We start from the raw sequence: 15,913 nt of genomic DNA on the forward strand, positions 1-15,913 counted from the left end.
CTAAGGATTTTACCTATGTTTAGAGATAGGAATAAAATAACATGAGGGTACATTGTTGGGATGTTTACCATCATTGGGGGGAATTTTTGTGGTTGGTATGTTTTAATTCTCCCGGTTCTTTCACCATTCAGCTTATCTGTTTTCCCTCCCATCAGGGTCCCCCGCTAAGGGGCTCTTTCTCAGTCATTGTGTGTGTGGCCTGATTGAAGACGGAGGGGATGAAGTCCATCCTCGACGGCCTGGCAGATACCACCTTCCGAACCATCACCACAGACCTCCTGTACGTGGGTGCCAATGACATTCAGTACGAAGATATCAAAAGCGACATGGCATCCAAATTAGGGTACTTCCCACAGAAATTTCCTCTGACTTCCTTCAGGGGAAGTCCCTTCCAAGAAAAGATGACTGCGGGGGACAGTCCTCAGCTGGTCCCAGCAGACCAGGTGAACCTCACCGAATTTTACAACAAGTCCCTGTCCTCCTACAAGGAGAATGATGAGAACATTCAGTGCGGGGAGAACTTTATGGACATGGAGTGCTTCATGATCCTGAACCCCAGCCAGCAGCTGGCCATCGCTGTGCTGTCCCTCACGTTGGGCACCTTCACGGTCCTGGAGAACCTGCTGGTGCTGTGCGTCATCCTCCATTCCCGCAGCCTCCGCTGCCGGCCCTCTTACCACTTCATCGGCAGCCTGGCAGTCGCCGATCTCCTGGGGAGCGTCATCTTCGTCTATAGCTTCGTCGACTTCCACGTGTTCCACCGCAAAGACAGCCCCAATGTGTTTCTGTTCAAACTGGGTGGGGTCACGGCCTCGTTCACAGCCTCGGTGGGCAGCCTGTTCCTCACGGCCATCGACAGGTACATATCGATTCACAGGCCCCTGGCCTATAAGAGGATCGTCACACGGCCTAAGGCCGTGGTGGCATTTTGCCTGATGTGGACCATCGCGATTGTGATCGCCGTGCTGCCCCTGCTAGGCTGGAACTGCAAGAAACTGCAATCCGTGTGCTCAGACATTTTCCCTCTCATCGACGAGACCTACCTGATGTTCTGGATCGGGGTCACCAGCGTGCTGTTGCTGTTCATCGTGTATGCCTACATGTACATCCTCTGGAAGGCGCACAGCCATGCTGTCCGCATGATCCAGCGTGGTACCCAGAAGAGCATCATCATCCACACGTCCGAGGATGGCAAGGTGCAGGTGACACGGCCCGACCAAGCCCGCATGGACATTCGGCTGGCCAAGACCCTGGTCCTGATCCTGGTGGTCTTGATCATCTGCTGGGGCCCTCTGCTCGCTATCATGGTATATGATGTCTTTGGGAAGATGAACAAGCTCATTAAGACGGTGTTTGCATTCTGCAGCATGCTCTGCCTGCTGAATTCCACAGTGAACCCCATCATCTATGCTCTGCGGAGCAAGGACCTGAGACATGCTTTCCGGAGCATGTTCCCCTCCTGCGAAGGCACCGCACAGCCTCTTGATAACAGCATGGGGGACTCAGACTGCCTGCACAAACACGCCAACAACGCAGCCAGCGTCCACAGGGCGGCAGAGAGCTGCATCAAGAGCACGGTCAAGATCGCCAAGGTGACCATGTCTGTGTCCACGGACACGTCTGCCGAGGCTCTGTGAGCCAGACACTTCCCTGGCTGCACAGAAAAAATAAAAAATTCTCTCTCTTTCTTTTTTTTAAAGCTCAAAACCCAGAAGCGTCTGTCCTCTCATCGGTTATATTTTTTTAAGTTGACCACACTCAGTGAAAAGGTGATTGTCACCATGATCAGTTATCAGTTCTCTAACGTCTCTATAGTGTAGGTCCTCAAACTCAGTTCTCTGGAGGTTTACAGGGAAGAGAGCCTGTGGCTTCAGGAACTGGAAGGTCCTTGCAGAGTCTCAATGAAATAAGAGAGACACTTTCAGCTACACAGTTGAAAGCCCAAGTACCCATAGAAAAAGGCCATTAAATGAGTAATGCCTTCGTAATCACAACTTTCATTATAATGTGAAATGTACTTGTCCAGAAATATCAGAGATACTTCTGATATCTGAGAGATCTCCATTTTTACAACAGTTTTAGGACTAAAGTAGAGCTATTTTGTGACATGCAGTGTGTCCTGTGAGATGTGTATTAGTGTTTACTATGTGTTATTTATATTTGTCTAGTTCAGCGAAACTGCAAGGTGGGCTTCTATGAGACCAATGGAACCTAAGCAGTGGATATATGCCAATGAGACCACTTTTTAAAGCATTATTGCCCATGATCTAACTTTAGAAACCTTAATATTTTTTCAAAAATCTCTATTAAAACTTGACATTGAAATAACCATAAAGTTTTATTTTTCTGTTAATCCAACAAGAAGAATTTTAAGACTGTCCAAAGTCTTGAGCAGAACTCATTGACACTTAAAATTTTCTTAGTCCTGCATTTCATACGAGGACTCGTATTATCTTCTGGACTCTAACTGTTCTGCTGAGTGATGGATTACAGGCAGAACAAAAGAGAGACGACTTATTGACTTTTGGCTGAAATCACTGACTTTGTTTAGTCTTTAGCTCTTACTGGACCTCTTAAGACAGCATGTGTCAATCTTAATGTAAGTTGTTAGCACTGTGCAATCGCTGTTTACTTGAAGAGTACTGCATCCTTATATTCCAGGTTTAGGTAGCTTTCATGCCTGGGTGGCCAAACAACAGTCTTCATTTTTTCTTAATTGAAAAGAAGTATTGTCTGGATCAGTAAAATTCTACTGTATGTGTGAATATAAATGTGTGTGTATGTGTGTGATTCTATCCTGTAACTGTTCTAGTAATGTCTTAAAGTGAGAAAACTGTGACCATGTGTACGCTGTTCCCCTTGCTGCACTCTCGCACATGAATTCAGTTTCTAAAGTTGAGTTCTTCTGGAAATCTTGTTGATAAAACACTGACCATAAACCTTCAGAACCCTCCCCCTTTGAAACTGGATCAAGTGTTACTAAACTGACCTTTAGATATTTCATAAGACCAGTGTTTAGCAAGGAATCATTGACCATGAACACTCAAGTCACGGTCTGTATAGTGTTCATGTCAGGAAATAGAAGTGTTTTGGTTTCTGATTGCCTAATGTCGATCAAGTCCATGGAAATGTAAGTCATTATAAGGGAAGTGGTTCTAAAAGAAAGAAGAAAAGCCAGTAGTAACACAGTTTAGTTGTATGTGTAGGCAGCAAGATCCCAGTTTAAGTAGCTCTATACCTTGCTCACTGGAGTGAGACTACCAGATCTGGCTCATGTGGTAAGAAGGCCAATCAGACAGCAACTGGGAGAGAAAAGGGCAGTGAGGAGCTGACACCCTTGGGATGGAGGCCTGGACGTCATGTGGTTGCTTCTGTACTTCAAGCAGATGCCCTTGGTGACAACCCAGCAGCTTTGCCTGTATAGGTTCGGGCTAAGGAAGAGGCTGTCCTCTGCTCCTGGTTAGCTAGAGGTGCTAAGGCATAATGATGAACATGGCTTGCTTTCTTCTTACCCTCCACTTCATCCTCAGTGGTGCCATGGGTGCTCCAAATTAGGCCCTTTCACAGTAAGCATTGATAGTGCTGAAGAAGCCATTCGACTCTGACAAATTTTGCTTGCAGACTACCTTTTCCCTAAATGGATAAAACGTAGCTTTTGCGTAGCCTGCATAGGCCTGCATAGCCTGAAGTAAAGTGGAGAGCTAGCTAATCTGGTGATTGCTAGCTATGTGGTACCCAAGCAGCCTGATGGGGCAATGTCGTTTCTTGCAGTATAAGGCTGAATATGGCTTGTGGACCAAGCTGAGATGCTTTTAATTGTCTGTACAGCTCGAATCTGCCTGCTGGTTTCTTCACTTTACCTCTCTGTCATATGCAGATGAGGGCTCAGGGTGCTAGAGGATTAATAAGATCTCTTTAGAAGGACAAAAGATTATTTATGAAAAAACTCACCAGGGTTCCTAGTTTCCATTGAAGAGTTTGCCACTCTTTAGTCCCAAATTACCCTGAAGATGAATCCACATATCTATGAGCTCACCAGGCAATGTCAATGCTCTTTTCACAGCTCTGAAGACCTGGTGAAGATGAAATTCTTGTTATTGGTAGAAAAATTTCGGGATTCATTTTTGAAACTGTATTTGTGTGTATGCAAAGTAGATTTTATAGTGTGTTGTGCTTACAAGATCTTAATCATATATAATCAATTAAGGGACAATGGGGCTGACAGCACTAAACTTGGTGCTTATTGATATTCTAAGAAATATCTGTGAAATATCATCCTGTATGTGTTATGCCACCTTCATTTTAAAACATTTAAATGAGTTTGATTCACTCTGACACTTTTAATATCATTTCCTAACCCAAGTGACTCAAATGCTCTCCCCAATGAATATACTCATTAGAATTATTATTCATTAGTACCATTCATTAATTAGTCCCTTAATGAGATCCATTGATTTAAATATAATTTAGATTTCAGTACATTTTATAAGGTCTAGCTTCAGAGTTATCTTCTTTCCTCTAAGGCTGACATATGGGTCCTGACCATGCATTTCACCATCATATATGTCTTCAGAAAGGGCCAAATTGCCAACCTGCTTGGTTTCTTCAGAGTAATGATGAATCTTTCAATCCCAGACCCACATTTTCATTTAGAAAAAGAGGGCTGTCTCTAACAACCCTTACTTTTCCATTACATAGGAAATAAGTGTAAAAGAAACATAGATCTGGAAGAAGCTACAGACATATGCCTACACTTGAGATGATCCCCAAGATTCCCCATCACTTTGAGTCCAAGTGGTATTAAGTGTAATGGAATTGTGGCTGCCTAAACCCACACAGCAGGAAAAGGCCCAACCTCCTGATGAGAATTAGACCCTTGATGAGTAGCATTCTAGTTACTGTCTTGTTGATTAATTTCTGCCATCTTATGTCTGTAAAAGAGACCACCAATATCATGCGCAAAATTAGATTTCTCACAATCTAACTGTATATTTGTATGATATTTAAAAATCTCCTAAATGCTGGGCAATGGTTATTAACAATTGTCTTGCACTGGCCTTCTGATGAAACGTTAACAATGCCTACTGTAATATAGACAAAACATTTTATCTACTGATTTGGGCTGAATGTATGTAAATAGGTTTTCAAAAAGTCAGATGTTTAAGCAGTGGCCTACAAATCAGTAATTTTCAGATAGGAGAGTTTCTTTACACTGCTGTGGCATCCTAAAAGCTATCTTCACATCAATTTAATGTACTAGGCCTGCTGGGGATGATCGGCATCCCCAAGGAAGGAAACCTTTTCTTGTAATAATATGAATCAAGATACCAGATGATCTGGATTCTTATTTCCAATGTTTCAAGTGGAAAACATAGCTCTTTATTGTCTGTAAATCAAACATGATTACTTTTCCTCTTAGAGAAATACTGTATTGTTAGATGTTTGTTGAGCTGGTAACATCCTTGCAACTGCTGCAATATCTTTGTTAGTAATAAAACTTTGTACACAAGTACTAGTAAGATTGTTATTCAATGTAGCTTCAGTCATTAAATTACTATAGTGAAGTAGTACTTCTGTAATATTTACAATGTATTAAGCCCACACTATATTTTATTTCAGTGGTGTAATTAAATTGTTATTTATTCAAAGAGAAAACATCCCATCATGTCTATTGTCCAAAGTTACCTGGAATCAAATAAAAATCCTAGATTATCACAAAGAACACACAGTGTCTTTGGATTCTGCCTTATTTCACTGTCTAATGTCAAAACACTTGAGGTTTAAGTTCTGAAAGGTTGATTTGTTCCTCAAAAGCAAGGAAGACTCTATTTGAGAAATGAGAACAGATTAGATTAATATATTCATTTTTAACATAGAAAAAAATGCAAAAAGCATCATTTACATAATAAAGGGAAAAGCCTGCCATACCTTTTAAAAATCATTATTTAATTAAAGAGTTTAATGATTTTGCACTAAGCTAGAGCAAATGTACTACTCATAATGTATAAATTAAATTTGAACTTCAGAGATTTAGTAAAATATATAAATCTAAAGAATTTATAGCATCACATATCCTGAATGATGTGAAAAGATAATTACTTTTCAGCTTATTTATAAAAGCATATTTTTATTTGAACAGTAGGAGAAAATAGAAAATTTTATAATGAAGTAAAAAAGCATTACAGTGAAGTTTATACATTATTACTGTCTGAAATACAGTATGTTTGCAGTCAATTTTGAAAGAAGTTTTTAAATTTTTCAAATGATGAATTGACAAATGTTTGAAAATAGATCATCTTTATTTTTTAAATAACTGTAATTAAAACTCTTAATTCTTCTCTTAGTAAGCATTGTAGTTAACTGCATGAGCTAAATGCTTCTAGCAAAGAGCAAATGACATGTGTTCTTAATTCTTAAATTTTATACTGGGGTTTGAAGGGAATAAGATATTAGGTTGGTGCAAAAGTAACTGGTTTTTACATTGTTGAAATTTGCCATTTGATATTGGAATACATTCTTAATAAATGTGGTTATGTTACACAGCATTTTAATGTGTATTTCTTGGTTTATTCTTTTTTTGCTAATGACTTATCACTTGCTGTTTATTTTATACTTATTTTAGCCTATGGAAATGATATTAGACAAAAAGCAAATTTGAGTGATTTTCTTATTTGAGTTCAAAATGGGTCGTAAAGCAGTGGAGACAACTTGCAGTATCAACAATGTATTTGGCCCAGGAACTTCTAAGGAACATACAGTCCAGTGGTGGTTCAAGAAGTTTTGCAAAGGAGATGAGAGCCTTGAAGACAAGGAGTGCAGTGGCTGGCCATCAGAATTTGACAACAGTTGAATAAGAGCAATCATCAAAGATGATCCACTTAAAACCACACGAGAAGTTGTCAAAGAACTCAACATCAGCCATTGTATGGTCATTCGAAACGTTTAAAGCAAGTTGGAAAGGCAAAAAAAGCTTGATAAGTGAGTGTCTCGGAAAGGCAAAAAAAGCTTGATAAGTGAGTGTCTCAAGAGCTGACCACAAATCAAAAGAAAGTTTTTGAAGTGTCATCTTCTCTTATTCCACACAACAACAATGAACAATTTCTCAATAGGATTGTGATGTATGACGAAAAGTGGATTGTGTACCACAGCTGGCAATGACCAGCTCAGTGGCTGAACTGAGAAGAAGCTCCAAAGCACTTCCCAAAGCCAAACTTGCACCAAAAATAGGTCGTGATCACTCTTTGGTGGTCTGCTGTAAGGCTGATCCCCTATAGCTTTCTGAATCCCAGTGAAATCATTATATCCGAGAAGTATATTCAGCAAATCAATGAGATGCACTGAAAACTGCAACGTCTGCAGCTGGCATTGGTCAACAGAATGGCCCCAGTTCTTCTTCACAACACCCGACTGTATGTCACACAACCAGTGCTTCAAAAGTTGAACAAGTTGGGCTATGAAGTTTTGCCTCTTCCGCCTTCTTCACCTGACTTCTCACCTACTGACCTCTCACATTTGACTACACTTCTTCAAGCATCTCGACAACTTTTTTGCAGGCAAAGTGCTGCCACAACCAGGAGGAGGCAGAAAATGCTTTCCAAAAGTTTGTCAAATCTCGAAGCATAGATTTTATACCACAGCAATAAACAAACTTATTTCTCACTGGCAAAAATGTGTTGATTGTAATGGTTCCTATTTTGATTAATAAAGATGTGTTTGAGCCTTGTTATAATGATTTAAAATTTACGGTCCAAAACCACAATTACATTTGCACCAACCTAATACTTATTTCAATATATTCATATAGCATCTTGAAACTCAAAACTGACCCCCATCAGTAATATGCATTGCCATCTGTACTGAAATATAAATTAAGAATGATGTAGAAACAGAAAAACAATTGAGATATGCAAGAAACTCCACAATATGCCCCTAAATGTTTCCAAATAGAAAAATTTCACCATCCCCTCTAGAATAGTCTGTGGTAAGTGTGACTCCTTGATAGAAGGTGATAACATGTGAAGTTCTTTGTTCACTCTTGGAATATGGAAAGTGAGCAGTAAACATTATCATTGTTCTTCAACTCTGTGTCCCTGGAATGCTGGTAAGGGAAATTTGGAGTGTACATTCTGATTAGCTTAGGAGCCATGATATGTACAGAATGGCATGTACAGAGACGTGTGTCTCTGAACCTTTCAGAAATACTCTTGGGCTACTTATGAGCTACTTCACAAATTTCTGGGTAAGGCTGAGTAATGAATATACAGGATTATAAGATATATAGTTCCCTATGATATATCCAACGGGAAAGAGAGTGACAGGAAGGAATGACAAAAGGGATGAGTAATTAAAATATGCAGATGCAATCTTATATTAAAAGCCAAATGAAATTCTAGGACTGCCCAGAATTAACGGCAGCACCTATTCATTGCTTGGAACATGGATACTCAAATATTGGTAAAGCAGTGGAATAATTTTCTTTTAACTCTTAAGTAATTATATTACTTGGAGAAGGAAATGCAGCACTTCAGTCGTTTACTCATTTATTTATTTTAGTATTTTTACTTTATTTATTTTTTTAAGAGATGTCCTTATTTGGCCATACCATGTGGCATGTGGGATCTTGTTCCCTGATGAGGGATCAAACCTGCACCCCCTGCAGTGAAAGCACAGAGTCCTAACCAGTGGACACCAGGGAAGTACTCAGTTTTTTATTATTTTAATAATGATAATAACAGAATTCTTAACTTCTTGGGGTAAGTCTGATCCATTTGAAAATCTTCAAGCATTTCCTATCCAGCGTGCAAATCTTTTTGGCTAACATCAGAATCATGACAAATGTCAAAGGCATGCAATTCTGACAGAGGAAGCAGCTATAGTGCTGTGAGAACACTGGAGAAGAAATCATTAGATCCAGGAAAGCGCTGAATCAGTCACTTTAGTGCTATTTGGCCTTGGATGTATTACAACCTCTGATTTGGTTTTCTTATCAGTAAAAATGCCAGCTCTGAAAATATCAGTAGCATCAGACGATGTAAAGTGTTTTGAAAAGCTTTGAAAACTATGAAGAACTATACCAGCCCAAGTGTAAATTAACTCATGTTCAAATAATTCATTTTATTTTACTCAGTTATTGTCTATACCAATCCTTTAGCTAATAATCAAGAATAAAGAAGCTACATTTTGTTGTGCCTGTGAGTGACAGGCATTACATCAGCACTTTATAGTGACATGATGATATACATTCAGCAGCTCTAGTATGTAGGCATGACTAGCACCATATTACAGTTGTGAGAAGAAACCTCAGTGAGGTAAAGAACACATGGAACTCAGGCCTTCTTGATTCTAAAGCCCATATTAATTTTATTAAACCACAATGCCAATTCTCATCCTCCATTCTTCACTGAAAGCCGTATATTCCACAAGTATTCACGGAAAGCTTCCTCTGTGCTAGGAAATGGAAAGATGAAAACTTAACTTTTCTTATCAGAATGCCTAGTACAAAAAACGCCCAAAGTTCTTGTGTTTTACAGCACACTTCCACATATGTAGGTGTGAATCTTGCCTAGGGTTACATGGATAGTGAGTAGTGAGTTGAATCTCTGGTACTTCTGGTCCTTGGGCTCTGAACCCAGGATCTTTCCCTCCATCACATTGCAAGGCTGTGTGGGATGTGATCAGGTGCACGGTTCTAACCAGATATCTGCATTTTCCTTCCATTGTTCTCCAGACAGCAGCAGTTCAAAACTTTATCAAACCAATTCTGGATATCAAAATAAATTAAATTTGTGTTATCACTTGCCTAGTATGAATCATCACTCACCGTGGGTAGCTGAAACAGTGACTGAGAAGTTTGATTGATTTTATCCCTTGAGCTGGGTGCTACAAATATATTTCTGATCCCTCTTATAGTAGCTTATTTTCCCTAAGCTCTTTGGCCACTTCCTACCACACAGTTTTCATTTTAATTCTTTTAACTTAAAAAATGTGCTTTATTTTTAAGTTGTAAGAACAAGGCATCCAGGAAATAATACTCTTTTAGTAAATGAAATGTAACTTGTTAAAATACAACTTAACAAATATTTACTAAGAACTTATGTTGTCCTTGCAATGACAGTAATGGTTAGCATTATCTCACCTGTTTGGAGATGCAGCATCTCATTTAAACCTTTCAACTAACCTGTGAAGTACTACTGGGTTAGCCAAAAAATTCATTTGGGTTTTCCAAAACATCCTACAGAAAAAACAGGAATGAACTTTTTGGCCAACCCAGGATCATTATCGGAGAAGGCAATGGCAACCCACTCTAGTACTCTTGTCTGAAAAATCCCATGGGCAGAGGAGCCTGGTAGGCTGCAGGCCATGGGATTGCTAAGAGTCAGACACGACTGAGCGACTTCACTTTCACTTTTCACTTTCATGCATTGGAGAAGGAAATGGCAACCCACTCCAGTGTTCTTGCCTGGAGAATCCCAAGGACGGCGGAGCCTGGTGGGCTGCCGTCTGTGGGATTGCACAGAGTCGGACACGACTGAAGCGACTTAGCAGCAGCAGCAGCAGCAAGATCATTACTCCCATTGGACAGATAGTAACCTGCCCAAGGTCACATAGCCAGTGGGTGGTAGAGATCAGATTGGCTTTTAGCTCCTACTGAGGGGCTGAGTTACTAAGTTGATTGCCTTAAGCCAATCTCCATTTAACATACTGTTGCATGTATTTCTTCAATTCAAACAGTGTTTATTGACTATCTACCATGACAAGTCCTCAAAATATTTAAGATCTAATGAAAGAAGGTGAACACGTAAACAGACGACCTCAGTGTAACCCAACCAAAGCTAAAAAGAACAAGGCTATGGAAAATCAGAAAAGGCCCAGGAAACTAACTTAGGAAGAAGATGTGATACTGCTCTGAACACTGAAGACCAAGAAAGAGCTAGCCAGGAGAAAAGAAAAGGGGAAAAATAGAGATAAAGGATGCTCTATGGAGAAATAAGGGTGGGGTGGGAGAGACACATGAGAGATTTAAGGGAGACAGGCGATATGTCCAGAGAATGACACGTAGTCTGATGTGGCTGGGCTGTGGTACCTAGAGGAGAGTATTAGGGATGGGGGCCAGGGACCAGATCACCAAGGGCAATGGATGCTAAGGAGATTCATCGTTCTTGGTGCACCTCACTGTGATTTACAGAGACCTGAGCAGAGACCTGAGCAGATTCATAATCAGCCAAAAAAGATCAGAATTTAGGTAGCCTTTTCCCTAGTTCTGCTGGTTCAAAGAGTTTTGTTGTTGTTGTTGTTGTTTTCCAAAGCATTGTGTATTATGTGAAAGTATGACTTCCTGCTTGGCCCAGTAGGGCACCCAGAGATGAGGGTGGGCCTCTCTACCCTGTTTCCTCATTAACTGGTAACATATTTTCCCTACTAATGACATTACTGTCACTGCTAGAAAGAACATTATTCACTAGGAACTGAGGGACATCAATTTGCTCCCCAAACAGAGCAGTCATCAGTCACAAAATATTCCTGGTCATTATTCACCTGGGCTGGGGCAAAGCCTGTGATCTCCAGATGACAGGGCCGATACTGAACACCAGCCCTTGAGGCCGCCAACCCTGTGCCCTCTTGCCCTCTTTGCAAATAAGATTATTGCTGCTGCTACTGCCTGGTTTCCCCTAAGAGATACAGAAATCCTTCAGGGAACAAGTAGATAAGAACTAAAAGGGAGAATCTTTTAAAACTGTCCAAAGCAACCCAACCCTACACCTGATACAAACACAGTTACTTCATTCATATTGAATTACAGAGTATTTTTCAATTAGGAGTCTGAGTTTTCAAAGGGAAAAAAAAACCTGAAAACATCTTTGAGTTATGCTGTAGGGAGGGGAATAAAGCTTTAAAGTATTCTGGCATTAATCCTTTTCCAAATTAATTGCATATTTTGGTTTTTGTCAACACTTCACTGTATCTGTGTTCACAAAATCTACGCAGACATTTTGTGTTTTTTAAGGGAGGAGGGGGGACTTTGCCACATATTTTAAGATAGGTTTTATTTACTTGTACTTATAAAACTAACAACAATTTTTCTGATTTGTGCTTTGTTCAAATTTCTGACTATTCTAGAAAGGGACAGAGACCATTTATTTGTTCAACTCAGCCTCTGATTGCATGTCTTATTAAATTCCTATCTTTCTAACATAGGTGGCTATGAATAATTTGTCTTACTTGGTCATCCAATGCAAATATTTTCAAGTATTAATTCCTTCCTATTGATTAAGGAATTAGAGATAGAAAATGTCCTTCATTTCCTAACAAGAGGGGAAGTCCTATGTATTTCAGCATTATTCACTAACATTCAGTTCAGTTCAGTTCAGTCACTCACTCGTGTCTGACTCTTTGCCACCCCATGAACCACAGCATGCCAGGCCTCCCTGTCCATCACCAACTCCCGGAGTACACCCAAACCCATGTCCATTGTGTCAGTGATGCCATCCAACCATCTCATCCTCTGTCGTCCCCTTCTCCTCCTGCCCTCAATCTCTCCCAGCATCACGGTCTTTTCAAATGAGTCAGCTCTCCACATCAGGTGGCCAAAGTATTGGAGTTTCAGCTTCAACATCAGTCCTTCCAATGAACACCCAGGACTGATCTCCTTTAGGATGGACTGATTGGATCTCCTTGCAGTCCAAGGGACTCTCAAGAGTCTTCTCCAACACCACAGTTCAAAAGCATCAATTCTTTGGTGCTCAGCTTCTTTATAGTCCAACTCTCACATCCATACATGACCACTGGAAAAACCATAGCTTTGACTAGGCAGACCTTTGTTGGCAAAGTAATGTCTCTGCTTTTTAATATCCTGTCTTTAATTTCCTTCCAAGGAGCAGGCGTCTTTTAATTTCACGGCTGCAATCAACAAGCACAAACATCTCCTCTGAATGATCCAGAATAGGTCACACTTAATACAAAATGCCACTGTCTCCTCAGGACAGCCTCCAGGAAAACATGAGCAAGATGGAGCATGTGACTGTTACAGCAAATATAAATCAACAAGGATCTTGGCGCAAGATGTCCCTTCTCGAGGCCCCTGCAAGAAAATGGGGGCACGTTTGCATCCCCTAGAGACCCAGTCCCAAGCTCTCTTGCTCTCATAGCCATAGCCAAGTCCACAAGAAGAGAATACAGCTCAGTTCACACCTGAGAGAAGGACGGCTGGACAGTGTTCCTTTAGCAAGAATTCTGATAAGTCCCAAAGCATGGAGTTCTTTGTTCTAATCACATTATGTCCAAGTGGAGGGAAATAAGAAAAGAAATATTGATTCTGAGAAACTGATTATGAAAGTGAATTCTTTAACAAGGTGGCCTCAGGAGATGTCTGCAGTAGAACAGGGAGCTTCTTGAGGTTTTATGTGCATATTCACACACCACCCTTGATAGTTTGAAGCTAGAAACAGACAATACTATGGTTAAAATGCTATGTCCACCAATGGAATTGGCTTCCATGGTTCTCGTTATGGAAGGCTTGGATTTCTTAAGGTTGAAGGACAACCAAAAATGCTTCCAGGGCTGCTTCTAAGGATGACTAAGCATGTAACCAACATATGACCTCTCATCTTAATTGAAAGGAGGAGAATGAATGCCAATGCCCAGAAACAGTCGTGAACTATGCGACTTGGCAACAGAGCTTAATGTCATTACTCTCATTGCTATTGTCTCTGACTATAAATGGAACGAACCAGTCTAAAAAGGAAGTTCTTTCCTATGTGTCCAGGGCTAGGATACTCAGATGATAGGCAGTGGGCCAAGAGAAATGAAAACTCTGGGGAAAACCAGCGTTACTATACTGGAAACCCTTACAAATTTTCCGGCTCGTTTTACATGTCACCATGTGTTCGTGTCTTCTGCTTCTGTTAGGGCCATATCACTTCTGTCCTTCATCGAGCCCATCCTTGCATGGAGTGTCCCCTTGGTATCTCTGATTTTCTTGAAGAGATCTCTAGTCTTTCCCATTCTGTTGTTTTCCTCTATTTCTTTGCATTGATCGCTGAGGAAGGTTTTCTTATCTCTTCTTGCTATTCTTTGGAACTCTGCATTAGGATGCTTATATCTTTCCTTTTCTCCTTTGCTTTTCACTTCTCTTCTTTTCACAGCTATTTGTAAGGCCTCCCCAGACAGCCATTTTGCTGTTTTGCATTTCTTTTTCTTGGGGATGGTCTTGCTCCCTGTCTCCTGTACAATGTCACGAACCTCATTTCTTAGTTCATCAGGCACTCTTATCTATCAGATCTAGTCCCTTAAATCTATTTCTCACTTCCACTGTATAATCATAAGGGATTTGATTTAGGTCATACCTGAATGGTCTAGTGGAGAAATATCAATAACCTCAGATATGCAGATGACACCACCCTTATGGCAGAAAGTGAAGAGGAACTCAAAAGCCTCTTGATGAAGGTGAAAGTGGAGAGTGAAAAAGTTGGCTTAAAGCTCAACATTCAGAAAATGAAGATCATGGCATCTGGTCCCATCACTTCATGGAAAATAGATGGGGAAACAGTGGAAACAGTGTCAGACTTTATTTTTGTGGGCTCCAAAAGCACTGCAGATGGTGACTGCAGCCATGAAATTAAAAGACGCTTACTCCTTGGAAGGAAAGTTATGACCAACCTAGATAGCATATTCAAAAGCAGAAACATTACTTTGCCAACAAAGGTCCATCTAGTCAAGGCTATGGTTTTTCCTATGGTCATGTATGGATGTGAGAGGTGGACTGTGAAGAAAGCTGAGTGCCGAAGAATTGATGCTTTTGAACTGTGGTGTTGGAGAAGACTCTTGAGAGTCCCTTGGACTGCAAGGAGATCCAACCAGTCCATTCTAAAGGAGATCAGCCCTGGGTGTTCTTTGGAAGGAATGATGCTAAAGCTGAAACTCCAGTACTTTGGCCACCTCATGCGAAGAGTTGAATCATTGGAAAAGACTCTGATGCTGGGAGGGATTGGGGGCAGGAGGAAGAGGGGACAACAGAGCATGAAATGGCTGGATGGCATCACCGACTCGATGGACGTGTTTAAGTGAACTCCGGGAGTTGGTGATAGGGAGGCCTGGCGTGCTGCGATTCATGGGGTCACAAAGAGTCAGACACGACTGAGTGGCTGAACTGAACTGAACTGAACTGATGTGTTTGTATTGGAACTTGGAAGACATTTGCACCAAGGACAGCAAAGATAGCAATTATCTGGACAACAGGAACTAAAAACACTAGTTTTTTTTCCCCTGTAGCTAGCAAAGTAAAAATGAGGTATAAAGAGCAGAAAAGAGTATGCAATTTATGAATGAAAATGAGCTTATATAACCCTTTGAATCTAATGAAAACTCCATAGGCGAGTGATTAAAGTATTTGCAAAGATATTAGATTTAGAAACCTAAAAACAAATGGGTCTTTCCTACCCAAATATATGTAAACACAATAACCAATAGATTTAACATTACATAAAGCAGAAGCTTCTAAACGTGGCTGTATAAACTGATCCCTTTACTTTTCTCCCCTAGGCAGAGAATGAGTGTTCACAAATTGTTGGAACCTAGTCAGGTGTGGCCCATTAAAAGTCTTTTGTCCAATTTATGATAAGCACTTCTCACCTTTGAATGTGGAAATGGCCAACAACTTCTCATGTTGCCACGAGAAAATGCATTTGTTCATCTACCAGGTAGTCAATGAAAAGCATCTTGGCAGATTTAGCTATACAGGTGTTTAAAGACAGCTTGATAGATTCAAACTCAAATTCATAAACAAGACAAATGGGGAGGGAATTATTTCCTCACAAAGATACTTTGCACCTGCAAAAGAGCTCATAGCAGGGTATGCCTTGAATTGTCAACTCCTCTACTGGATTTCAAATGTAACCAAATGTTCCTAAACCCCATA

At 40.5% G+C, this 15,913-nt stretch overlaps 1 protein-coding gene across 1 annotated transcript in view; it reads left to right on the top strand.

Annotated features, from left to right (window-relative positions):
* CNR1 (cannabinoid receptor 1) overlaps positions 1-5,722 on the top strand; it is a 30,020-nt gene extending 24,298 nt beyond the window's left edge. Inside the window, exon 2 of the mRNA XM_061427848.1 lies at positions 156-5,722. Within this exon, the coding sequence (XP_061283832.1) occupies positions 219-1,637 (1,419 nt within the window). The 5' untranslated portion in view covers positions 156-218 and the 3' untranslated portion in view covers positions 1,638-5,722. The remainder of the gene's footprint in view (positions 1-155) is intronic.
* The last annotated feature ends 10,191 nt before the right edge of the window (positions 5,723-15,913 follow it).

Source organism: Bos javanicus, chromosome 9, assembly GCF_032452875.1.
Source record: "Bos javanicus breed banteng chromosome 9, ARS-OSU_banteng_1.0, whole genome shotgun sequence".
NCBI lineage: Eukaryota > Metazoa > Chordata > Mammalia > Artiodactyla > Bovidae > Bos > Bos javanicus.